The sequence below is a fragment of the Brachyistius frenatus genome, unplaced genomic scaffold (genome assembly GCF_029030835.1).
Source record: "Brachyistius frenatus isolate BFR_SWC_R1_liver_20210118 unplaced genomic scaffold, ASM2903083v1 Contig_18, whole genome shotgun sequence".
In the NCBI taxonomy this organism is placed as follows: Eukaryota; Metazoa; Chordata; class Actinopteri; family Embiotocidae; genus Brachyistius; species Brachyistius frenatus.
Window position 1 is genome coordinate 189,948 of NW_027210617.1, and position 25,274 is coordinate 215,221.

A 25,274-nucleotide genomic window follows, 5' to 3' on the forward strand; every position below is an offset into this window, starting at 1 on the left:
GCAACGTGTGGATGAAATATCGATATGCAACGTTGGAACGTTACACAGACTTACAGGACTGCACGAGCAGGGCGTCGCAAGTATTTGGCAGAAACAGAAGCTGAATATTTGTCACAAAAAAAAAAAAAAACCTCATTAGAACAAAAATAATCAAAAATAAAATCTACGAAGGATATATATTTTTTTTTTTCCAACGCCGCGACGGCTCGGCGTATTCCGGGTTGATCTCGCCAAGGAGTCGTCGTCATGGTGGTGGGTTTGCAACGGAAAGTGAGCCGAATATTGAACCGGTGGGAGGGGGGGGGGGGATTCGGTCTCGTTCCCCCCCCCCGCGGCCTTCGAGGTCGAATCGTCTCTCCCGGGGTCGCTCGTGGACTAAGTGGGAGAACACAGTTACAGCTCGCAGGGATAACTTAAGTGCTTTGGATCCTAAGTGCGACTAAAACAGTCTTTTTTTTTTTTTTTGGGAAAGTTAAATAGAGACAAACTCCGGCGTCCGCCAGGCAGGCGACTCGGCGTATATTCTAGGAGCACCGGGTGAGGACGCGGGTGCGAAGTGTCGAGGCTGCCTCCCCGGTGCGCGCATCAGTGAACACACACTTGTACAGTCACATGTGCACGATGGAAACCAGGGGGGAAAAAAAAAAAAAAAAAAAAAAAAGTATATAGTAAGAAAGTGGGAAATAAACGTGTACGCAATCCTCATTTATTAGAAACAAGTGGTCAGCTGTCTGACGTCGCCGCGCGAGCGTTATGTTTTCCTTCCGATCCGAATGTGTTCGGGCTCCTGCGGGAAGAATCCGCCCTTCTCGACCAGGAGAAATGTAATCAACACAAGAAAACAGAAGATCGGAGAGAAAGCCTGAAAACCCCCCCCCCCCCCCCCTCCAAATGTTATTTTTCTGCTCAGGTCCGTCTCTCCGTCGGTGGTCCGAGAAACCAGGTCGCGGGGTGGTAGGATCAGGTGCGTGTTGCGGCAGGGCCAACGGGGGAGTGGTGATGGGGGTGGGGGGTGGTGGGGGCAATGGCGGCCATTTACAGATGAGTTGTTTTTCTTCAGTGCATTTTCCCCGCGGTGATCCAAAACATTTACTTCGAGCGGCTCTGTCGAGAAGAAAGCCAGAGGGAAAAACAAAAACGGGCACACGGTTACAATTTGTCCCGCCGCCTGCGCCGACGACGCGTCCGCCGTCCTTCGACAACCGTTCAAGTCAGAACAGCAATGAGGGACGACGGGTCGGTTGAGTCGTCTTTCGGTCGCGGTCGTTTCAAACTCACTGGAGAGACAAGTACCTGGGTTCTGTTATTTCTCCTTGTGAAGAGAGTCTATGAAGGCTTCAAGTTTCTCCTGAATCTCGCGAACTTTCTCTGCAGAGAAGAAAAAAAAAAGAAAAAGAAAAAGAAAAAAGGCGGGTTAGACGGTCAAAGACGATTTCAAACACATTTTTTTTTTTTAGATTAGATTAGAGATTAGTTCGTTATTTACGATTCATCGTGAATCCCAGCGAACAAATATCAAATGCGGTGTTCCTCCATCCTCGGGCCTCTTCTTTTCAAACATCTACGTGTTCCTAACCGGCCCTTAAACCACCGCACCGGCGGCCTGTACGTCAAGTGATAAGATTTTTTTTTTTTTAAATCATATGACTTGTCCATCAAGCCCTAAATAGCCTCGACTCTAAATAGATGTCCGGTTTACATGTCCTGTACGACGCGTCCGAGACCCCCCTCGGGTCGTCTGAGACAGGTTCGCTCGGTGTTTCCAAAATGAAAACCAACCACGGGGAAGCAGCGTTCAGTTCCTGCCCTCCGCCGACGAGCTTCCCGATTACCGTCGGCGCGTTCAAACGAGGGCGGAAAACAAGCCCCGATTTAAATGTAATTCAATTTGGAATTGCATTTGATTATCTTGTACTTCCAAGCCTCTATAAAGCACTCCTTCTGTAGCAATAGTGCTCTAAAACGGGCCTTATTTGATCAATACTTTAACAATTTTCTGTGTCAAGCTTTTTTTTTTTTTTTTTAATCTTCTCTGGGTTTTAATTAGTTGCAAAACAAATATTTTTGTGGTTTTGGACTGTTGGTCGGACACAAAAATCTTCAGCTTAATAGCCTAAAACCACGAATCGATTTAGCGAGAAAATAATTATTGGATAAATGAGCGGTAAAGAGATTCATTAGCTGCCATCTTTTTGGGTTTTGGATCATTAATCTGATATTAATCCGCAACCAATGTAAAGTCAACAAATTGGGCTCACCGACGGTGTCGGGACCCTTGTTAGATGAAGAAAACGATTCGTTCATCATCACGAGCGTAACCGACAGATTCATCGATCATGGACACAATTGTTACTTCGAGACCTGAACTTGGGATTTCCGACCTATCAACAAGTTGTTTGTTTGTTTTCAAAACGGTCTGTTTTGTGGTTCGCAAGTTGCAGAAACATAAGTACAAAAACGGAGTAAAACCAGGATGGGTAGGCTGGTTATAAATCGATTTTTTTTTTTTAACAAAGAAAATATGAAACGAAATTCCTATCCCTATGTGCAGGTAGAACTACCCCCGGCATTTTTCACCACACGACGGTTACAGGCAAACCTCGAGGCAGACGTCCGTCACACGTCTGACGATGAAGGTTTGTGGACCCGTTCCCAGAAAGCATAGACCACATCAAAGCTCCTGCCCTCCCCCTTTTTTAAATTTTTTTTTTTTTTTAATTAATTAATTTTTAATTTTTTATAGAGTACACCTCTGTGGCACATTGCTAATGGACAGAAGGAGGCACCGTAACAACAACAACAACAACAACACATGAAGGAGGGGAATCTACTGGAAAAACAGTCACTCGCTTCTTTTCACCATTAAACTCCCTATTGTCCGGAGACGGCGTAAGACGAGCAATCCTTCCACCCAACGTGTACTGTCACACGAGATGAGCGAGCCATCTGAAGCAGTCTTAATCGCTGATTAAACAGTGGCTGAAGGAAGCCCGTGGGCCAACGCAGAGAAAAGGAAGCCGCGGCTTGCGATGCCAGCTGCACCTCGAGGCCTGGCTGCCTCTCCCAGCTTCCCCATGTCACCCTCACTAATCTGTCTGGATCTCCCCCAAGCACAAACTCAAACACCAGCTCTGGGGGGGGGGGGGGGGGGGGGGGGGGGGGGGGGGGGGGGGGGGGGGGGGGGGGGGGGGGGGGGGGGGGGGGGGGGGGGGGGGGGGGGGGGGGGGGGGGGGGGGGGGGGGGGGGGGGGGGGGGGGGGGGGGGGGGGGGGGGGGGGGGGGGGGGGGGGGGGGGGGGGGGGGGGGGGGGGGGGGGGGGGGGGGGGGGGGGGGGGGGGGGGGGGGGGGGGGGGGGGGGGGGGGGGGGGGGGGGGGGGGGGGGGGGGGGGGGGGGGGGGGGGGGGGGGGGGGGGGGGGGGGGGGGGGGGGGGGGGGGGGGGGGGGGGGGGGGGGGGGGGGGGGGGGGGGGGGGGGGGGGGGGGGAAGAACAAACTAAGCGCCGCTCTATCTTGATCAATCAGCAACACGAGATCCGTAGGCCAACTATTGTCGATTGTTTTCCTACGAAGGGGCCTTCTCAAAAACACAGCTTGAAAAGACTCGGACGTGTTTTTTTTTGTTTTGTTTTTTTAGGAATATAAATCATTGCGGTTTGGACCAGTGCAGGAGTGTCCCTAAGTGTCCATTTTCAGGTCGGCACAAAGGTGATAACTGTGTGCGTGCTTCGGAGTGAAACTGAATATCATACTCGGGGGAGGGGGGGGGGCTTATGTGCAGCCCCTCTTTGATGGGCGCATGGCTGCTGAGGTATCGTTTTCTTGATGGATGGAAAGCATACGGTTTGGTTTTTTCGCCTGAAAACATTGTCAAAGCTGAGAAGTGCTGGATAACATGAGAAAAGTTACAACGCCACGCACACACACACACACACACACACACACACACACAGGTAGGCAGAACTCAGAAAAATAGACAGAGCCAGAAAAAGCTGTGAAAGACACAACCACTCTAATGTCTCGAAAACCAGCAAGAGCTGTACAGTCATGCCGCCGCCGCCTCTTTTCACCTTCCTACACATTCACCGTTGGCAGGTGGCAGGGGAAGAAAGAAAGAAAGAAAGAAAGAAAAAAAAAAAAAAAAAAAATCCCCATCCTTTGATACTCTGTTAACACACTCAAGCAAAATGGCAGGGCGTTAGGGGGAGATTACAACACCTAATGGAGGCATTAAGGGGGCCTGTCGAGGGGCATGCTGACAAGTCACTGCGGCAGGTGTGAGGGTTGGATGAAACGTAACCCCGCGGTACACCATTCCGACACGCAGCCCACCGCAGGGCACGGTTCACAGGCGGCCACGAGGGTTCAGACACACGGGCTGTGCGCCCTGACCACAGGACAACATAACTCAATCCAAGCCAATCAGAGCGGGATTACCAACATCTGTCCGACCTGAGGAAAGAGAGATGGGCGGTGCAGGGTGGGGTGGGAGGGGGAGGGAGGAGGGGGAGTTTGATTGGTGTGAGGAAAGGAGGGTGCAGACTGTCAGATCATCAAAACATGGGAAATCCCCTGGCTCAGGCTTCAAAGCTCCTCGCCGGGTTTAGATGTGGCTCATGATAAGGTCCTCTGTAGAGCCTCGGCGTTTCAAATATAGAGCGCTTTGTACAGGTCAAACACTCAAGATCTCACCAACTGTCGGGCAGCGATGCCGAGCTCCGTCAGATCACTGGGGGCAGCAGTGGTCTGAAGGTTAGATGAGAGGGCTTGAGATAAGAAAAATACACCGGTTTGATTTTGTGGATCGAGAGTTTACAACCAGAGGGTCTAAATAGCTCTATTTTACCGCAACATTTGCTTCTGAGGCAACTAAAAAAAAAAACCATCACCGATCCAGTGCTTCACTGGAGCACAGTTCAAACCCGTGGCGGTACTGGACAGTCTCGCAACTCAGCCGAACGTCCAGCACCGAACTATTCCGGACCGGCGCCCGCGCGCGCACAAGGTTACGCTCCTTGCGTGTCACGTAGCAGAATTCGGGATTGACTTTGGTCGAGATACCGCCGGACCGAGAAAGACAACTTTTCTTTTGCCCGAGGCGTCTTTGGATTGACCACAAACAATCAGCGCCAGAGCGAGGGCATCGGAGACGAACGGGTCGGCCACCGGCGGCAGCTCTGGTTGAGCTGGCCGTCAAACCCGAATCGATGCAAGTCCCGAACAAGCTAACCGCTAGTCCTCCAGGCTTCAGTTCGGTTTCTGCGCTGCAGTCCTTACGAACTGAAAACATTTCAGTAAATATCAAGTGTAATAAGTTTGACGCAGAGAAAAGAAGAGTTTGGAGTGTAAAATGGCGATTAGCAAAAACGTGCTAATTTTCTTGGGAGGACCGGCCATTAATCCTGATATAAAATCCAGCGCAGACTTTTAACCGAGCACGACAACTTGTATGTTAAATGTCTGTCCTGACATTTTGTCGACGACGCAGCATGGATCTATCAAAACCGAATCAGACATTCCCTTACAGCATGATGCTTCATGACTTTAAAATGAGCCCTCAGCAGCTTTCAGGAGCCCAGGAGGCCACGGGTGAATGTGAATGCCGTCTTTCAGAAAAGCCAATATTCTGTGGATAAAAACTGTGAGAAACAGATATTTATTTGCCCCGGCACCATCTGTTTGCTACCAAAAGACAGCAGCCAGAGGGAGAAAAAGCCACAACAAGGCTCTCTTTTCACCGTCCTGTGGAAATGCAACAAAAAAACAGTGGACAGTCACCATTGCCTGTTTCTCACTGAGCAGCGGGAGTAGCAATCTAAAACTCCATTTAGGCTCCTGTTTACCTAAGAGATGAGCCCCAAAACACAGTCATTCAACCGCTCACCCCTTTATCTGGTCATGAATATTCCCATAATCCTCTGGCCTCTATCCCAGAGGCCCCTTCTTTAAGATGCTTGGTGGTGTGTGGGTTGCCGAGGGTGGAGGGACTCTGGCAGACTGAGAGAAAAGAGAGGGGAGCCTTTTCCCCAAATCCCCTCTTTCAAGGCCTTCTCTCGGCTGATCTCCACATGAAATGATATCTCATTCACTCGCACTCTGTAGAGTCCCCTAAGCCCGCTGTGGCCGAAGCGCTGGCAGAAGGAGGACTGAGCGAGAAAGCCTTTAATTGACCTGTAATTAGACTGTGTGGCCCTGCTGGACAAGTAGCCAACACAGAGGAGAGGGAGAACAGAGGAGAGAAAAAGATGAGAGGGAGACAGGACAGAGAGGCCTGTAACTTACTGTGAAGCAGAAAAAAAAAAACTAATCCCCTTCCTATGGGAGATGGCCACTCTTCCTCACTGGATGTGAAACGGAGGCAACCGTAAAAGAAAGGCTGCTTGTTATGAAGAAGTGGCAACAGAGAGATTTCAGCGGATGAAGATTGGTGCCAAGGTTGAGGCTACTTTCGCCTGCCGCGCTGACGTTTTTTTTTTTTTTTTTACCGACGAGAGAGCAGCAGTTCACAGCATGGTCACTAAGGAGAACGAGTGAGGGGTTTGGTTCCTGTCCCAACCCGTCATCATTCACGAAGAAACTTTTTTTTTTTTTTTATATCTCGTGACTGCCAAGGTCACAGTGTAGGTGGGGACAGTGAACGTTTAAACGGTCTGCTATTTCCTTCTTTGAAAGCGGATCCCTTAATGTAACAAACAGAAAAAGCCTTTTTCCTCAGCATGCTGCTTCATTTGTCACTAAATCTGGATTGTCACGCTATAAAAGCTGAGCCACGGGAGACATGGACGCAGGGAGAGCGGGATGTCGACGGCCCAAACACCATGTCATTGACAGAGCAATGAATCAGCCCTTGCACTCACGGCTCTTATCTAGAAAACAGATGCCTGGGAGAGAGCAGCCCAACCTGGGGAGAGACATGCACAGGTCTGAATGGGTCAAAGCTCGGGGTCAGCCAGAGGGCAGACGAAACTAAAACAGCAAATTGCAGGAAAGATTTCTTTGAAAAGAGCCAGGTGATGACCGTCGCTGGGCTGCGTGGCACGGGTTTTTACTGACGAGCAATTCTTGTGCCTTTGAAGGGCCAGACGTTAAAGATTTTAGTGCAGGAGGTTGTAAAGATGAGGATACTGGTGACAAAAAAAAATTGGGAGATGGTGGATTTAAGTCTAACGCTGATGGGTTTAATTGAACAGGCACAAAAGCAATTGTAAATGAAGTTAAGGCATTGGAGAGAACACAGACTAACTGGAACTTATTAGTAAACAGTCACCATCATTACCCATAGATCTTCTTAAAAAAGAACAGATCTCAGACAGTAAGTCTACTTATGACTCACGGTGTAAATCACAGCAACTCAGGAGTCTGAAGTTTTCTGGGTCTCACCTTTTGCACTCAAAATTGAGGCCTGCACTGAGGCTAAGTGGCAATCAATCTTGACAATCCACATGAGCCTGGGGATGTGGGGCTGTCAAGTCTGGTTTAAACTGAGATCTTGTCATAATCCCTCAGAAAAACTCCCCCCTTCAGATCTGTGGACAAAGTTAACTGCTGATGAACTCCACACTATACACATGCAAGTAAACATTACTGGATGAAAACAGGGCCGCTGACAACTCCATTTGTCTCGGTCGGTCGTCGACGCGGCAACGACTCCAAACCGGCCGATCAAACATGGCGACACGGAGAGATAAGACAGATCCCCCCCCCCCGCTGCCCTCAGGTAAATACATGTTTTCCAGCTGCTCTGGACCCCACACGCCTTCACATCCATGTATCGCACCTGGAATTCCTTTGAGCCACTAGAAAAGGCCTGTTCAAGCCCACAGGCTGCATCTACTTCACTGCAGGTGTTTTAGGGCGCTTCCGCATTAGGTACAATTAATGTGTCCCGTGACAGAGTATGATTATTCCCCCAACCCAACTCTTGTTCTGTACCCAAGAACGTTTAAGTCATCATCCACACTGTGGTTGTACAGACTATAAAAATGTGCGCCAAATCCAAATCATACAGTTCTCACAACATACTTAACTACAATGGAGGAGGACTTCACGTTACAGCTGCTTTTGTTTTGGCGGTAAAGACAAAGAAGACACTCGACACACTCGACTGCCAAGAAACAGATGTGAGTGTTGAAATCTTCCCGCATTTGCAGATTTCCGAGGCGACTTGGCGTTGCAGAGAGAGGTTGTTTTTTTTTATGTTTGAGATGTGTTGAGGTTACAGCCTCGAGCGGTACACTGCCCGATGTCAGTACAGCCAGATTTCTGATGCCTCGTCCAAACAGGCACGTCATGCACGGCTCACATTTATCAAACATACTGGATCTTGGACTCAAGCGTACTCGAAACACAGTACAGACTAACAAGTGTGAAAGCACCAATAATTGCAGAGATGAACAAAGTAGTTCCGTTACCTCTAAAGGGGTCATCGTCTCGGATAAAAGCTACTGTGGGACTTTTAAACTGCCCAGAATAAGAATAACTTCCTTTACGCTTACACGCGCATATTTAACATTCGTATTGTGAAAGACATTCTGGGAACCTAATGCTTTGATATGTTGTTTGTTGTATTTGGACTATTTTCTGCAAGTAATCCAGAACAAGGCTCTGCATTATCTTCACAACAGCACACAAGAAACACATTTAAAGTATTTTCCACTCCTATCTGAACAACATGTTCTTAGCCACAATACTGTTTAACAAACGTGATCCACATTTTTTTTTTTTTTTTTTTTTTTTTGTCCATGAACCAGACAACGATAAATCAATAAGAAGGGTAGACTAATCTCTCAGGGCAGTAAGGCCATGGCACAAAAAAAAAAATTCAGAGTAAACTTTGCGGCCTAAATACTGTTAAAGAGCGAGGGTGTATGGTTTTCCTATTACCTCATCTCAACTAGCACCTGATTTCCTGATCTTCGTGCGTGTGTGTGAGTGACAGGACGATCAGTGGGAATGGGTCCCAGGTGGCCAAACTGTGCTGGGAACATGTGAACAGAAGCCTTCCTGAACCTCCCCTCCCATCACCCCACATCTTTCTCTTTCCTATTTTCCCACACTTACGCTCGCTCTTTCCCTGTGGAGGATGAGAGATGACTTCACAGTCTCCGTCATCGTTTTATTTCTTTATCACCACCTCCATCATCACGTCTTGATTGGTTGTCATCTAAAACACACAGCTCTTTTTCTTTTTTTTTGCTCTTTTTTTTTTTGCTCCCTTGGTCTACTGGATTTATTTTCTGAGTATCTATCCTGGGAGAACATCCAAAAGCAGACACAATGGTGTTTCAGCTAACAACTGAATAACTCTGTCTAAATACTATCAACAAATTAAATGATAGCTGTTTAAATGCTAGGAATACATGTACGCTAAGAGCATGTCAAGCCCACAAATTCATTATTGCGCAATGTTTTTTCAACTTGAGCTACTATGAAAAGGTAATTAAGTGCTTAATCTGAGCCTGTTTCAACAACTGATCATGGCAAGTGATCAACAGCTGTGTAAGCAAGAGCTTGCACAATCAGATGCTGGATAGCTGCCTGTGTGCGCACAATATGTCTGTGCAAAAGAAAAGACATTCCTGGTTCTTGAAGGACGTAGATCCCCGCATTATACAGCAGTTCAAAAATATATACTTAAAGTAGATAATATGCTGCGTCTATAACAGACAGGACATCGAAAGACAGAGCTCCGAGAGCAACGGTAAGGAGGGAATAAAAGCAAAAGAAGGTATAAAATGAATAACTGGAGCAATACAAGGTATCAAGGTCAAACGCTGGACTTCAAAGCTACAAGTTTAAACGGCGGTATTTAATGTAAGACCACTTCAAACACTATATTAAAGATCAAATTTCTGCAACTGTATACAGTGTGGGCAGTATCAAAACAAGAGCAGCAGGAAATCATTTATAAAAGGAGAAGCAGACTTCTGTAGTAAACCAGATATGACAACAAAAATGCCTTTGATTTTTTTTTTTCTGTTCGGCGCTAATAGGACAGTGAGCACAGCGCAAAAACAGCTGTCGTAAAATGTGGAAAAAAAACACTCAAGAAATGTAATAAAAACACAATAAGTCTATTCATATCGGAAGTCGTTTCCCACAGTGATTACACAACAAAATTTGATTAAATGCAGAACGGGCAGCCTCATTTCTGGCTGTATTATGACATTTCAGAATCTACTGTTTGTGTATTGTATGCTTCTGAGGAGAAAATGGATAATTTGGCAGCAATTCTTCAGCCTGAGGTTTTTCTCCTTTGTTTGAAAAACAACAACAACTTCTACAGTAGGAAAACGACACCTCTCAGTTTACAGAACCACACTGTAACTGGGACAGATGTATTTCAAATACAATGAGGATTATGGCAGGAAGAATAAGTAGTACAGAAAGAAAAAGGGTGGAAAACAAGAGGGAGCGAAAGAAGAGTCAAGGGATGAGAGAAATAAGGCAGTGTGAAAGAGGGAGCGATGGGTAGTGCGGCCACAACAGACCGCAGTGTAGATGGAAAACAAAACAACACACGAAGCAATTCAAATTCATAAACGTCACAGTTAAGGAAGAGCGCATGTAGACTAAGTGCGAAAGAGCAGACGGTCTGCTTATTATCCAGCTGCAAACAGAACTCCCCCACGCTCCAAAATGCGGACCGGACCATGTCGAGTCATGTAAACATTTTTTTTTAGAGAACCCATTTTGTCCTGAGTGGGTACAAAACACAAGTTTAGCTTTTTAGCATGAATGTTAAAACCAAACATGTAAAAAGTGTATTGTTTACCAACTTTCATAGACTGTCAGGTTCTGTATGAACATCTGATTCCAGAGTTACGAAGTTACATTTCTGTGATCACTCCATTTATACGTTAGTGTAGCCAATCAACTGTCGGAGATCAAACACCTTCATAAAATGGTGTTTTGATCTGTGGTCTCAATGCCATGAATCAGTGTTGGTGCAGCGGGTGAGAATCTATCTATTAGTCCACTTCTGTTGGGTGTTCGGCTATAACAAATCACAAAGGAAGTAATAACAATAACAAGTCAGAGGAGACGTATGATAATGAGGTGATAATGGGGAATGCATGATTTAGTTGACAACTGAGCAAAGAAGTAGCTTTGTTATTTCATTGAGAAAGTGATATTCTAGAAAAGAAATTGGATTGTGAATACATTTTTTTTTTTTTTTTTTTAAACTGTGCCACAATATTAGCATTTTAGATGTTTTTCAAAATAAGTGCAGTCATGACCTTACTAAAATAAACAATACAAAAGATAAAATACACTTGACAAGATGCTGTACATGTACTGGGATTAAGTATGTTACTGCTTATGTAATGCTCAGGCCTATTTTCTGCTTAATGTGTAAATTAAACCAATTTAAACTGGATTCCTAATGAGCGGGTGCCCTGGTTGTACGTCTAATGTAAAAACAAAGTGAAGTAGAAGGTGATGGAAATAATTCCTGCAAAACGGTTAACTGGTCAATGTTTTGTTTCATTCCTTCCTGAGTGTGCTTGGACAGCTTACGTCATCAGTAGCATCCAAATAGTGCAGCTCCATGTGGTAAAATATACTGAAATGTATTGTGAAATTGCTCAGTCACTGTTTAAACTGGCTTTTGTAAGAACTAATACAGACCATTGTCATGTATATTGTAAACTGTTTTTACTGGAGTTTGCGATTCAGAGAGAAAAGACAGCGATGATGTTGTCATTGCAGTTCGGTATAAGAAGTTCAGGAGTTAAGCAGATGCTATGATATTTCTCTGGCGTAGACTCCGTTTCGTATATGCAGAAATAAATGCATTCTTTCAAGACAGTTAAAACTTACAAGAGATGGCCAACCATTTAAGCCACAGAAGCATTAATGCCTCATCAAACGTTCCCTTCAAGCCTCACAGAAAAGGTGAACTGGCTGAAAGGTTCGCGCAAACAAAAACATATTGACACTCTGTGATACTCTCTCTCCTGAACGCAGGTCTAGATGATATGTCATCCCTTACAGCCGAGGAGAACAGAGGAGCATTTCTCATTCAGCCCTCACTAATCACTCTGGAGGAAGCAGCTCAAAGGAAGACCAGGGGGAAGAGATTAAAGGAAACGAAGTGAGCGTGAGGCTGAGAGAGGCATTCCGGTGAGCAAGCCCAGACAACCAGAGCTTCATTGTACTCCGCTTCCACGCAAGAAAAAGGAGAAAGTGACTGCATGCGCAAACACGTGAGCACTTCACACATTACCAGTGTTCTGAAGAACACCTTCTGTTGACACCTTTAATTCCTTAACCCTCAAACAACCTCAGCACAAAAGCTGAAATCCATAATTTTCCACACATTGTTGGGTTCATCAGTGCCAACAAGCCTCCAGTGAAGACGATGAACTTATCGTACGAGGTTGTGCAGTGGCCAGTTGTTCATCCTTGTCAGCGTAATCAAAAATCTGCCAGCAGCCAAAGGGTGATATTAACAGACTTGATTCTGGTGTTGTAAAATGCCAAACTTTGGGTGTAACAGAAATCATAGACTGTCAACAAGGATTCAAACAAAAAAAGTTACAGTTAAAATAAAACAAAAGATTCATATTACTACTTATCCTCAACACTAGCGCTAAATATATTGATTGTCAATTAAACCTCTGAGAGTATATTGTGTATATATACACACACGCAAATAACTGCTTTTTTGCTGCTGCAAGTGCATGACTTGCAATCATTTTGGGGGGGGAAATTATCCAGTGAGGTTTGTTTGTTTTCAAGAACTTAACTGGATCTTTAAAAGTGCTTAGAAACTGCCAATATATATATTATATTATATATTTATATATATATATATATTATATTATATATATTTCATTACATCTTTCTCATGACTAAGGTTTCAAACTAAACAACCACCCTCAAAAAGAAAAGACATGACGTAATAATATGTCAGTGAGAGTGTACTTGTATGTCTATCCTTGTGAGGACCAATTTGAGTTTTATACCTTGGGGCTGAGTGGGGTGAGAGTTTTAGTTCTGATGGTTAAGGGTTAGGTTAAGAGGCTTGGGACTGCAGGTCCTCACAAAGGTAGAGATTCAAACGTGTGTTTGTGTATTCAGGTGCTGGTGCCAGTGCACTGTACACAAGCTCTTCATCAATGTGACAAGACGGATAAAAAGCTACCAACAAGGGAGTGACAGCTGGAAACGGCTTCTTCCCGCTCATGAACGGCCGATTCATGTGACAGCGGGAGAGGTGGAGTGAAGGAAGAAAAAAAGAACTGTTCCGGCCTCCATTTACACAGCAATTTGCAAACACTGTAAGTAAAGCGACAGGCGGGGGGGATTTCTGTGAATGCATACTCCTTATTGTTCCGTGTACCAGTCAAGGTAATAAGGGGTAAACTGAAAAGGAATAATACATGAATACAAACATTGTTAGCTTAATAACTCAACCCTTAAATTCTACCAACATCTCCTTGAAAGGAGAGGCTATGTTATCAGTGATGATTTGCAAATGAAAGTCAAGTGTCTGGAAGCTCACAGTATTAAATCTGATATGCAACACTTCTTTTAAAGAGCAGTAATTCTGAAAACACTGTGACATAGTGCACGTTCTCAGATAAGGCACCACAGTCCTTCTTCCAGTACAACACACACACACACACGCACACAAAGCATTGTTTCTGTGAGGGCCAATGAAGCAGCCAAGCGACAGACCAGTGGTCTCCTAAGAGGCCTGTGCTTGCACATTAGGCCTGGGCTTTGCTCCAGAGACGGCACTGTGCCATACAGCTGGTCTGGCACACGCTGACTGACACACACACACACACACACACACACACACACACACACACACACACACACACACACACACACACACACACACACACACACACACACACACACACACACACACACACACACACACACACACACACACACACACCTCTGCAGTGTACACTGTACCATTCATTAACGGTGCTTTTACGCTGTCGCTCACTGACGCACACACCTGACCTGTGTTTGTAACCTGAGCAATGTTGGACCTGTCTGCGAGTAGGGGCAAACAGAGCTTAACAGCAGACTGCCCCCGGGAGCACATTTCTGCCTTTGTTAACTATGTTTATCCTTTCTCCCGTCTCCTCGCTCTCCCTCTTTTCCCTCCTCTCTTCCCTCCCTTTCTTATAGGAGAAGTTGTCAGGTGAAACAGGGCTCTCCTCTCCGATTTCCCACGTGTTTTCTCTCCCTATGTCAAGGGAGAGAACGGGAAGACGGGGTCAGTCGGACAGAATTTGACAGAGGCAGCAAAACAGTGGCAGAAAGATCTAGCTGGATCAAGTGGCCTGCGGTATTAGCTGGTTGACCTGCAGGGTCAGGCCATAGTTTGGGCCTGAGGCAATATGACCTGCTATCATTAAAAAGGTCTGAAGGGTGAAGGCGGGGGCGGGGGGAGACACAACATCTTGCATGAAAGATGATTTCACAATACATTGAATAAGGTAACTTCACAGACAGACAGGGACAAATCCTTTTCCCTGAAGAGTATTGCATGACTGTGCGGCTCCTATCAAGTGTTCTCAACCTCTGATTTGAATAACCACACTTAATAACTGTGGTGAAAGACTGGTGTTATTTAGCACACTCCTCCGACTGAAAGACTGCAGGTGCAGTGCCTGCTAATAGCAACAGTAATAGCTTTATTCCACTCCTGATACTACTAATTAAGAATCGTTAAAGCTCGCCCCTGGAAACTTCAACATCATGACATCAACTGGACACGTCAATACATAATTAATTAGAGATGAAACGTACAACAGTTCTCTAAAAGACACTTAAGTAGAACTAGAAGTTTTGCACAGAAAACTTGTGGCATGAACTTTTTGGTTAAAGCCCATCAGCCATGCAGTTCAGTCTAGACTGATGGCCCCACATACTCCTGCCCACACACTTGGGTCTAGGCTGTATTACACAAAAAGCCCAGTGCAAAGTGTCAGACAGCTAATGACCCAGATCCTCCACTCACCCACTAACTCAACCTGACAGACTGACAAAGCTAAAACTGTGAAACATACATTTTCTTAGTAGGAGGAAAAGCAAAATCTGACATCACCATGGAATTAGGTCTGAGTGTTATAAGCATGCTGAGAGGTATATTTCCAGAGCAGTTCAATATTAAAGTTATGAGACAAAAAGAGTGGTGGTATATATATATATATATGTATATATATATATATATATATATATCATTATTTTTTTCTGTGGGGCATTTTATGCATTTACTGGAGAACAGACAGGAAACAAAGGAAATAAGAGGAACGAGACATGGGGAGAAACATGCAACAAAACTCTCCATCCAGATGAAAATGAGGGAATGTTGCGGGAGACAGTCAGTGCTTAAACCCAAAGATTACCAGGACTCGGTTCTTTGTGTTAGCATCTATTCTCTTACCTCTAGTTTCATTTCACAACACTTTCAGATCGCATACACATTGTACAAGGACAGCAATATTTTCTGACATCAAAAAACTGAGGCCAATAATCAAATATTGGGGACATCTTGTATGCACTAGTTTTTTTTTGTTTTTGTTTTTTTAAATATACAAATATTTGCATATTTGTAGAGGGGTCGGGATAGATGGCATTTTAAGAATTTCTTGTTGGGTAAATGAACCTGTCTATGAAAAAAAACATTTTTAAACACATTTTATTATTTCAGGCGGAATTGGATTCGAGGAATTACAAATATTATTACTGATGAAGAAAAGCAAATACGAATTTTTACATTTAGAAAAATATTGCCAGTCAGCCATGACTGAAGTCATCCAGCCTTATATAATTAAAAAAAAAAAAAAAAAATCATAAAAGTCTGAGATAAGATTGCACCAGGTATTACCAAAACAAATACACTTTTGTATCGAATTTTTTAAGGGGGTCATTTTCAGATCGCAATGAGCGGTGTTCTGTCTCAGACTTATTATTCAAAGGATATCTCAGAAAACAGCACATTCATTCATCATATTCTTAATTACTAAATTACTACCTCTAATTTATATATCTAAAGCATTTTACTGTTCCCTAAAAAAGGTCATGCAGGTATTTCTGGTGTTTTATTGTGCAACTTATTCTTCGAGGTAGGTGTGTTGTAAATGATGTTTGTCAGTGTGCCCCCCTGTGGTGACAGGAACTATCATCGTGTGTGCGTGCGTGTGTGCGTGCGTCACACAGAAAGTTCGGAAATGGCAGCGAGCCTTGCAGGCCTCTTTGTGAGTACGGCAGTTGCTTAGCAAGCAGAGCTTTGCTGGAGAGACGACTCATTGTACCAACTTATAATTAGGAGCCTTGACAAGTCAAAATTAGCTGATATATGGGTTCACCGCCAAGAAAGGTTTTTCAAAACTTACTAACACAGTAGATACAGTACAAGTGCACAGTGTCATTGTACAAACACGAAGCGCATTTTAACAAATGAAAAACATGCATGTACGGATTCTGAATCTATTTGTGCAAATGCACATTCATACTTAAGCAAGTTCACACAAGTATCCCACAGACTGAGGATGGGTCGCCTGTTTCTATCGCCCTTCCAGAGAGTGTTACTAGCTTGAATGCTACTCGCAAAGAAACCAAAAAAAGGGAAGAAAGTGTCATGTATAACACTCGCGGCAACCGTTGTGTGGCGGTGCTGACCAACAGTCTGTGTGCCTCAATCAACTCTGTGTAAATCTAGATTTAGATATCCATGGAAACACCAGGCAGTATGCACAGGTCTGGTCATGTAACTGGTGGCACAGTCCAAGACATGACTAATCCTCAACAACGAGAGGGCTAGTTATTTGTACGCGTGTCTGCACGAGCGCCAAAAGCGCAGAAATCCTCTCCATCCATCTCTGGTTACCGTTAACGCTCGGCTAAAACGGAGACCAAAGCAGTGCTGGTGCTCTGACTCATACAAGCCACATCCAACCCTTTCCACATAACAAATGGAACCCAGAGAAAGCATATCATTTATTTACAATATATGGGTCTGGTTCATGACCTTTGCAGGCAGAATAATTTTTCCAAATGAGGATTCATTTACTTAAGAAAATTAAGGGAAAAATAAACAATTCTTCCTTTTTGTTGATGCACATAACATAACATAACATAACTTGTGAATTAATCGAGAACACATGCCAAGTGGGTGTCAACACTTCATCACTGGAACCGCATTTCTCGCGTATGCAGGAAGACCTAAGGCTACCGGAGCAGTTTAGAACGTGTTTTCCCATTTGACACGACTTACTTTTTTTTTTTTACCACATTCAGATATTCCCAACAGTAAAATCAAGGTGTTTGTGTCGTTGTGATAGTTCGTATGCGTTGATGGACAGAGAGAAAGAAAAAGAGCACAAGTCTGAGGTTGTCTTTTAGGAACACGAGCAGTCTGCAAATTGTGCCGCATTTAATCAGCATGGTTGTGTTAACAGAGAGCATGGCTGGTGGTGGTTGAACAGACACATTCAGCTCCCTTCTATTCTATGTGCCAATAATAGCTTCCAAATATACCGCAGAAACACCTTTACACGTACGAGGGACGTCATCACAGACCTGTATGTAAAGTATATTTATGTCTAAATATCTCCAGGGGCCAGCCATGTATGAAGGGTGTACACGTAATGGGAAAAGCATTTTAGGTTTTGCCTCTAAAGCTTGCAGGGATCATTAAATAGGCTCACCTTAGTTCAAAATTTTAACAAAATATACAACATGAAACATTGTTGCTTACATATGAAGATCTGACACGTGTCTGAGAAAATAATAAAGCGATTCCCTCTTAAAAAAAAAAAGCTTGAAAAGCAGCTTGTCAGTTGACCTCAGAGACGCTTTAACCTGCCTCTACTAATACTGGTAAATCAGACCAGTTAATGCAGATTCCTGAAGGACCACTGCCACCTACTGACAACTTTGAGATTTCCTATAATGGATCCTTTTACTTAATATGCCATACCATGAGTTGAGCACTTGTGAGCATTCAGTATTTGAATGCAAGCAAGCTGGAGTAAGTTATACGATTGTTATATAGAATCAAAATTACATTCGTGATTTAAAACAACCACCAATGCGACAAGTTTAAAATGTGACAATAATTCAAATTTTCAAATACGGCGTATAAGCTGTGTCTTTTCTGCTGCGCAAGTATTTGTGTGTCTTACTGAGATCTTCAGCCAGCTGGACTCGGCGGCCAGTGATGAGGTGGCTCTTCTTCTCCATGTCCTCCCCGAAGTCTTCCAGCACCTCCTTCACATTTTTCTCCAGACGGCGCACTGAGCAGACAAACGAACAAACACACACACAAAGAATGATAATCAATGCCTGATCCAACAAAACTGCAGTGGATTTTTCTGTTGATGTTCTGTTTGAATTATGTGATCGAGATATTTTACATTCATTAAAATGGTTGAGAGACAATCTGTCTATTTTTTACAATGGGCAGTTTTAAGCATTCAGTTCATGATTGCATATTTATTGACAATCTGGATAACTGGATATGGAGCCGAGGTAAAATATATCACAAAGCTCAGGCCAATAGTAAAGGTCACGCAGCTGCCCCAGTCAACCAAATCTGACCCACTTGATCATTACTCTTTGACCAAAAAAACCCAAGCAAAACACAACAACAACAACAACAAAAATCTGTGTTCATTGAACGTAAGAGTTGAATCTTTGCCCCAAATTCTCACTGATGAAACAATTTACTTCAGCGGAAAAAGCTAAAAATGAAAGCAGTAATATTTCCAACAACCACCTGTATTACAAGTGTGAAAGAGCCCAACCAAACTACATGGCAATTACATAATTCAATAAAATTTAAAAGGTTGATGGCTGATAAACAGGAAAATGCTGGTATAAAAGAATATAGGCAAATAGTTTGATATGTAGATATTCAGTTATTCAACCATAACCATATATATAACAATTGCTGCTTTTATGTAAACAGAGGAAATCTCATTGTAGAACAGTTGTATTGTGAGTAAATCGCCAGTCCTTACCCTCAGTGTTGGTGAGCTGCTGTCGGAGAGTGTTGGCTGTGATGACCAACATCCTCTGGATCCTCCAAAACAGAACCACATCATTGCACTCCAACTGGAGGAAACCACAGGAAAAACACTTCAATGTTTTAGACACTGACCAAGAATACAGGTGAGACAAAGATGGAACAGAAAGACAACCCAGGATAACTCATCCCCTCTGCTTACCTCAGAGTCGACGAAGTGTCTCTGATAATAGTAGAAACCTCTCTTGCAGAGGCTGCAGTGGGCTAGCGCCTTCTGCAAGAAGTGTCGGCGATACAGCTGATGCCACGTGTCCTTTATCTGCCCGGGTATTAAAGTATTCCAGCAGTTAAAGGATGGCAGACGTAATGCATGCTGTCACTGTTACCATTTTCATTGAAGACCAAGATGGCAAAAAATAAATGACCCGAGAAACAACAAGGCTTTTCACAATAATCAGTAACTCCAACATAAATGTGTTCGTCCGAAAACCTTTAGATTATCAGGTGTTTTGATCTCACCAGAACTGGGTCAACTTCTACCGCTCGTCCTTCCAGGTTCTTCCTGACTGTGGTGACTTCGTCGTTGGCCAAGTAGGCTGTGTGTTCATCGTGCAGCTTCAGCAAGCGCTCCAGCTCATTTTTGGTTTCATTACGAATGTGCTACAGAGTCACAGAGAAGTGCTTGAGCATTGTCGTAATGGTGGCAAAATAATATTTAGATGCAAAGGATTTCTTTTACGTATTGCGTGCTTGGATTTATGAACTACATGCACATGAATATACACCATTGGATCTTATAAGTGTCTTTAAAACTCTTCCACTTCAAATTTTCAGAGGTGCTTGTCAAACCACAGCACCATCATGGCCATCATTTTTAGGTAAACGCTGCAATTCTGACCTGATCTGGTGTACGGTTTATCCAGTTCATCCACCTCTGCTTCCAGTCTGGACCCACCATGTCTCGGATTACTGATTCAGCTACAGAAGGACAAGAGAGACAAAGACGCGGAGAAAAGAACCAAAATTAGATGGTAATAAATGTTGAGTAGTCTTCCGTAGCCAAAGTATTTCATGCAAACATGCATGATCATATAAATCATGTAAAAACAGGGAGTAGAACACAGCACAAATGCATGACCACTTCAATGTTAGTTCGGTCTGGTTTGTCATCATAATGTCTGAGGCCAAAGTAGGAGTTTGTTCTGTAGTTTCAGCGGATCAGACTGTACTGACTGTATTACTGTACTTGTCTCATGTAAAAGAGGAAATGTGCCGGCCAGGTACAGAAGGCAATGTAAATGGATGCCATTTCCATACATTCAACTCACTAGTGTGCAATCTGGGGGAAAAACAAATGAGCAGTACTGTCACTTTTAGTGTTTCGATCATAGAAAATAAAAACAAAATAAGGCTTGTTGTTGTTTTTAGCATCGGTATTTGTAAAACGACAATAAATACACCGACTGTGTTAATGCTTTCCTTTTCCTATATTTTGCCTGGTATGACATGGTTAGGATGGGAAAGGAGGGCCAACGTATGACGCCATCATAGCTAGCGTACTGTCTTTGAGGCGTGACTGCAACGTTTCTTCCATGAACTGGATCGCTGCATCCCACTGGGGCTTGTCCGTGATGGATCGGTCCTCTAGGGCATTGTGCTGGATCACCCTCTGATGCGAACATACACAGGGCAAAGAGAAAAATAAAATTTTTAGTTGAGCTGCAGTATAATCACAATCCATATTAAGTACGGTCCCATATGTGCCTTTTAAAGTAGATATTGTTAAAAGCTACGCTTCTTTGCATCAATGTCAGCAAAAACGGTTTCTTTATGCGAGTCAGACTTTATCATGAAGTTGTGTCTGCTTAAAGAAGTAAAATCGACAAGTGTGTGCGCTCTCTGTATCCTTGCACCCAGGGTGAGTGTTGTATGGTGTGTTTACCAGGCTGTCCATGGCCCTCTCATTCCACTTGTGCCTCTTGATGCTCTCGTCCTTCACAGCCTCCTTCAACTTGTCAAAAATGTCATCCTGGTCTTTGCCTTTGTATTCAGCCATGAAGCGGGCAAACTCCTCCTGCAATGTCTCCCAGGCAACCTGACGGGGGCAAAGTATTTGAAAGAAAGAAGAGGGCTCATATTACATTAAGGTCATTGCCATATTTCTTACAAATTCTACAGATTGTGTCAACAGAGTTCAACCGAACGTAGCAATAATAAATAAATAAATAGAGAAAAGAGAACAATACCAATTAAAACATGTTTCACCAATTTGAAATGAGAAACGTCCTCTTAACAGCTGAGAGTCAACTCAAAACATTATTGAACCAAAATCCGACTTTATTTTATGTAATAATTAACATCTGATTAACAGGGTTAGTTGTCTGCTTTACCTCCAGTGCTTTGTGTGGAAGCTGCTTGTCGGTCCACTGCTTGAGCTTGATGTCTACAGTGGTGTTAAAGGTACCGGAGTCCATTGTTTGGGCAGCAGGCAGGTAAATGTTCTCAATTACGTGAGTGGAAACACGTTCCCACAGTTTCTTCTGCAGGATAGATTCCCTGCAAGAAGATAAAAAAAATGACCCATGAATTTTCCAAACAGATATATGATGATATGTACCACACTCTGGAGCTAGTTGAGACTTCAGTCCTCCATGTTCTGGTAATATCCCGAGGGTGCTACAACCTTAACTTTAATTTTGATGCATGCTAACATGTTCGGGTTTTGGGTTATCATTTTTTTAGTTACGGATGCGAGATGGAGGTGTTCTGATCTAAAGATACTTTTAGGTGTCCAGCTGAGCTCAGTTAGGGCACCTGGTGGGACAGGACAACAATGAGCGAGGGGGGATCGTTCTTGGCTAAGATGCTTTCACTTCTGGAGTCAGAACTACTGTGATTGCACTTGACTGCAAATCCCAACACAGCTGTACTGTGACCCTGTTAGCAGCTAACAGCATCACTCTTTCTCTCCATGGCAGTGTGACTATAGAACAAAACCCTGAGTCCCCCTGAGTCTCGAGTCCCCCCCTCCCCCTCCAACCCCACCCGAGACCAATGCAGTGTTGCACCTCTCTCATTTATCATAAACGCACGCTCATATTTCATTAAGCTCCCCTTTTGTTTCAGCAAGCACTCCTTCCTGTCAATACGCGCTATCTCCAATAGTGCTGGCTGGCTGGCTGGCTGGCTGGCTGGCTGCTGGCTGGCTGGCTGCTGGCTAACAGGGCCACCCCTGTTCAGGTCCATAGGCCATTCATCAGACTATTGATGTGGGAAAACTGATGGCACGCACACGGGGGATGGCCACCACATCATGCATACGTCTCATTTAAGCTAGGTTTTTTTCATGGTGGATTGAGTATAATGATAGATTTACACGCAGGTAAACGCACAAGTAAAAGATCTGCAGTTTGTTTCCAAAATAGCTTCATAGTTGCGGATGATTGAGTGCAGCCGCAAATACATAATCTCACTGCCTTTAGGTAAAGACAAGGTACACTAATCTACACTGCTCAGTCCCCATAAGGTGGCCTCTTATTAAGACCGATATTCTCCACAGAAATCACTAATACTAACAATGCTACTAATATTGATCATAACCAAAAAATGATGAACCCTTAGATATTAGCTCCTCATCAACTTACCAGTGTTGTGGGGTCACTTGACTCAAACTAATGACCTCGTCCAAAATTTCATTTTTGGCCTTTTCATAGAGTTCATTCTGCAAAAGGACAAAATAACATCTGTAAGATCTCTATCATTTGGTCTAACCTTTCGGGCAACTGCTCCAACTGTTGTTTTTATAAAGTACTGATTTTATCAATCATTTGATCATAAATGTCATTCAGAAAACAGCTGCCACATTAAGGTTTGTCTCAGGCCTTTACTAAAGAGCAAAGTAGAAATTAAATGGGGCTGTTCAGTTGGTTTCGTACCCTGTCCAGCTCTCTCAGACGAGGGTAGTTGTTCTTCCATTCTGTCTCCAGGTTGAATCGTGAAGCTGGAGAAAAGAAAGACCATGACAATGAATAATTGATTGAAACAAACCTTTTCAAAATTTATATGAAGAATTTTCAATGTTACATTTGAAATAAGTGAAATTATAATTGAATAATTAACACCGTAGAGTAGGGCTGAACAAAATCCAACATCATTATATTTTGGGCCAAACACTTCGGTATCGATATTGCACTTACCATTTCTTTATTGTAGGGATAAGTACAGGTGCTTTAACAAAATATTTACATATTGAGATTGTGGATAAATAATGATCAGAAATGACTAAGTGGGTAAGGGAAATAATATAACAGCGAGAACAATCTGGTGAATTCAGAATATGATATCACTTTACTGTAATGCAGCCTTTAAAACCAGGAGAAAAAAAAACACGTGTATACAATATTACACAATGTTATGATATCCAAAATCTAGAACTATTCATAGCCTCAAATGACATTATGAGACACTATCTATATTATCACCCAGCCCTTATCATAAAGCCTTATTAGAAAACGAGTCACGTGTCAGTTGTTTATTCTCATGCCTGGATGAAACTTTTCTCTTCCATGTTTCCGTTGCTTTTTCACCTTTGATTATGCTCCATCAAACAGCAGTTCTCTATAATCAACAGGTGATGACCATACAGATAGGGTGTGCTTTGCTTTCACTTGGGATGATGTAAAGGCAGCTGTCAGATTGCTAATGGTGTCTATCCTTTAATAGGAGTGGGTGACGCCTTTGCGCACTCAACCTGTTAACTGGCCCCTTAGGAGTAAAGGCGATGGGGTCAATCACACACTCTTTATCAAGAGTCGCAGTCTTAGCTCTCACATATGCACACAGAGACACATACACAAGCACACCAAGCTTGCTATCCCTTTTCACAGCTCCCTATCCACAGTGGAGATTAGGCTAATTGCTGGTTTGTGGAGACGTGGCGGCGCCAAGAATGGAGGATGGAAGCCGGCTGTGTGTGATTTCATGGGATATGGATCGATACACAACACAATGGGCCTATGGGAACTGCAGTCTCATGGCCATAAATCTCCTATGCTGTTAGCAATGGGCTTGTGATTGTCTAGACTAATTGTAGTTGGAAGGCAGGACGGAGGGAGTGGGAAAGTGTGGCAGGGTGGGCGGAGGAAGGCCAATACAGGGAGACTGAAAAGTCAAGAGTAGAGGAGCAGCAACACCTGCTCCCCTTACAGTTAATGGATAAAATCCAGCTATGTCCAGTCACATTATTAAAACATACAAGGCACTGCAAGTAGATTTGGACATTTCCTGAATGCCAAAAATATTCCAAGCCGTACAAATCAACCAGCCTATATGGCATAAAGGTTACTCCTGGAGGAGCAGTCATACCTTTGAAGACATCAGCTTGCTGCTCTACTGACTCCCTGACCATCTTCCAGAAGCAATCAGAGACTGCCAGGCTCAAGTTCTTTGTGGTCACCTGGTGGGCCTTCAGCATGCCGTCCCTGTGTGCATACAAATTATGTGTCATCTTTGAAATGACTCATTTGAAGAAGCATTAAAGGTTTGTTGAATATATGGTCACACTTGCCTCAGTAATCTGGAGTTCTGGAAAAAGTCCTCCTCGTAATCTTTAATGGAGTCTATGCTTTCACCAGTGCTCCCTGGGCACAACAAGTCAGCAGAACAAAAAATGAGTAAATTATAACTTCATACAGAATAACAATCAAGCATAAATGTATGTAATTATACATTCCACATGTTTAAAGCCATACAGGGCAAAGACCTCCCTATAAAGGGGTGTAGGCAATCATCAATATGTTGGAAAAACCACAGGGCAAGTGCTCCCTGGTTACCACAAGATTTTTGGGACAGGATCATGATTTCAAAGTCATCAATAAATGAGAAGGGAAGCAATTGCAGCATACTCAGTGACAGATGTTACCTTTTCCTGTCACGACAGCAAAGTAGCCCAGGGCTTTCATGGGGAACAGCTTGCCTTCTACTATTTGTTGGATCTGAAAGAAAAGAGGTAAAAAAAAAAAAAACAGGACTCAAAGTCTCCTCTCTGCTGTGAGCCCTCTCAAAGACTGCCTCTCTGATAGATCATCAGGTTCAATTAAAAGGATTGAACTCCCTCTAGTGGAGTAGCTGCAAATTAAACTTCATTCACTGTGCCTAAAACTTTATCGAATGGCTTGAAGAGATGTGCAAAAGTCAGCTTTAGGACAGTTTTCCTTCATATTTGTGTGTATCCCATTCAACTAGGAATTACAATTGTTAGGACCGATTAACTATGAC

General features: G+C 43.6%; 1 protein-coding gene across 4 annotated transcripts in view; it reads right to left on the minus strand.

Annotated features, from left to right (window-relative positions):
- Nucleotides 1–469: 469 nt before the first annotated feature.
- opa1 (OPA1 mitochondrial dynamin like GTPase) overlaps nt 470–25,274 on the minus strand; it is a 36,715-nt gene continuing 11,910 nt past the window's right edge. For all 4 annotated transcript variants that reach the window (XM_069694656.1, XM_069694654.1, XM_069694655.1 and 1 more), the window contains 15 exons: nt 24,919–24,991; nt 24,565–24,637; nt 24,363–24,478; nt 22,934–22,998; nt 22,643–22,719; nt 21,389–21,554; nt 20,941–21,093; nt 20,559–20,667; nt 19,897–19,976; nt 19,518–19,658; nt 19,201–19,317; nt 18,994–19,087; nt 18,157–18,267; nt 1,294–1,368; nt 470–1,104 (listed from right to left, as the gene is read on the minus strand). In XM_069694656.1, coding sequence (XP_069550757.1) covers nt 1,304–1,368; nt 18,157–18,267; nt 18,994–19,087; nt 19,201–19,317; nt 19,518–19,658; nt 19,897–19,976; nt 20,559–20,667; nt 20,941–21,093; nt 21,389–21,554; nt 22,643–22,719; nt 22,934–22,998; nt 24,363–24,478; nt 24,565–24,637; nt 24,919–24,991 — 1,440 coding nt within the window. In that variant the 3' untranslated portion in view covers nt 470–1,104; nt 1,294–1,303. The remainder of the gene's footprint in view (nt 1,105–1,293; nt 1,369–18,156; nt 18,268–18,993; nt 19,088–19,200; nt 19,318–19,517; nt 19,659–19,896; nt 19,977–20,558; nt 20,668–20,940; nt 21,094–21,388; nt 21,555–22,642; nt 22,720–22,933; nt 22,999–24,362; nt 24,479–24,564; nt 24,638–24,918; nt 24,992–25,274) is intronic.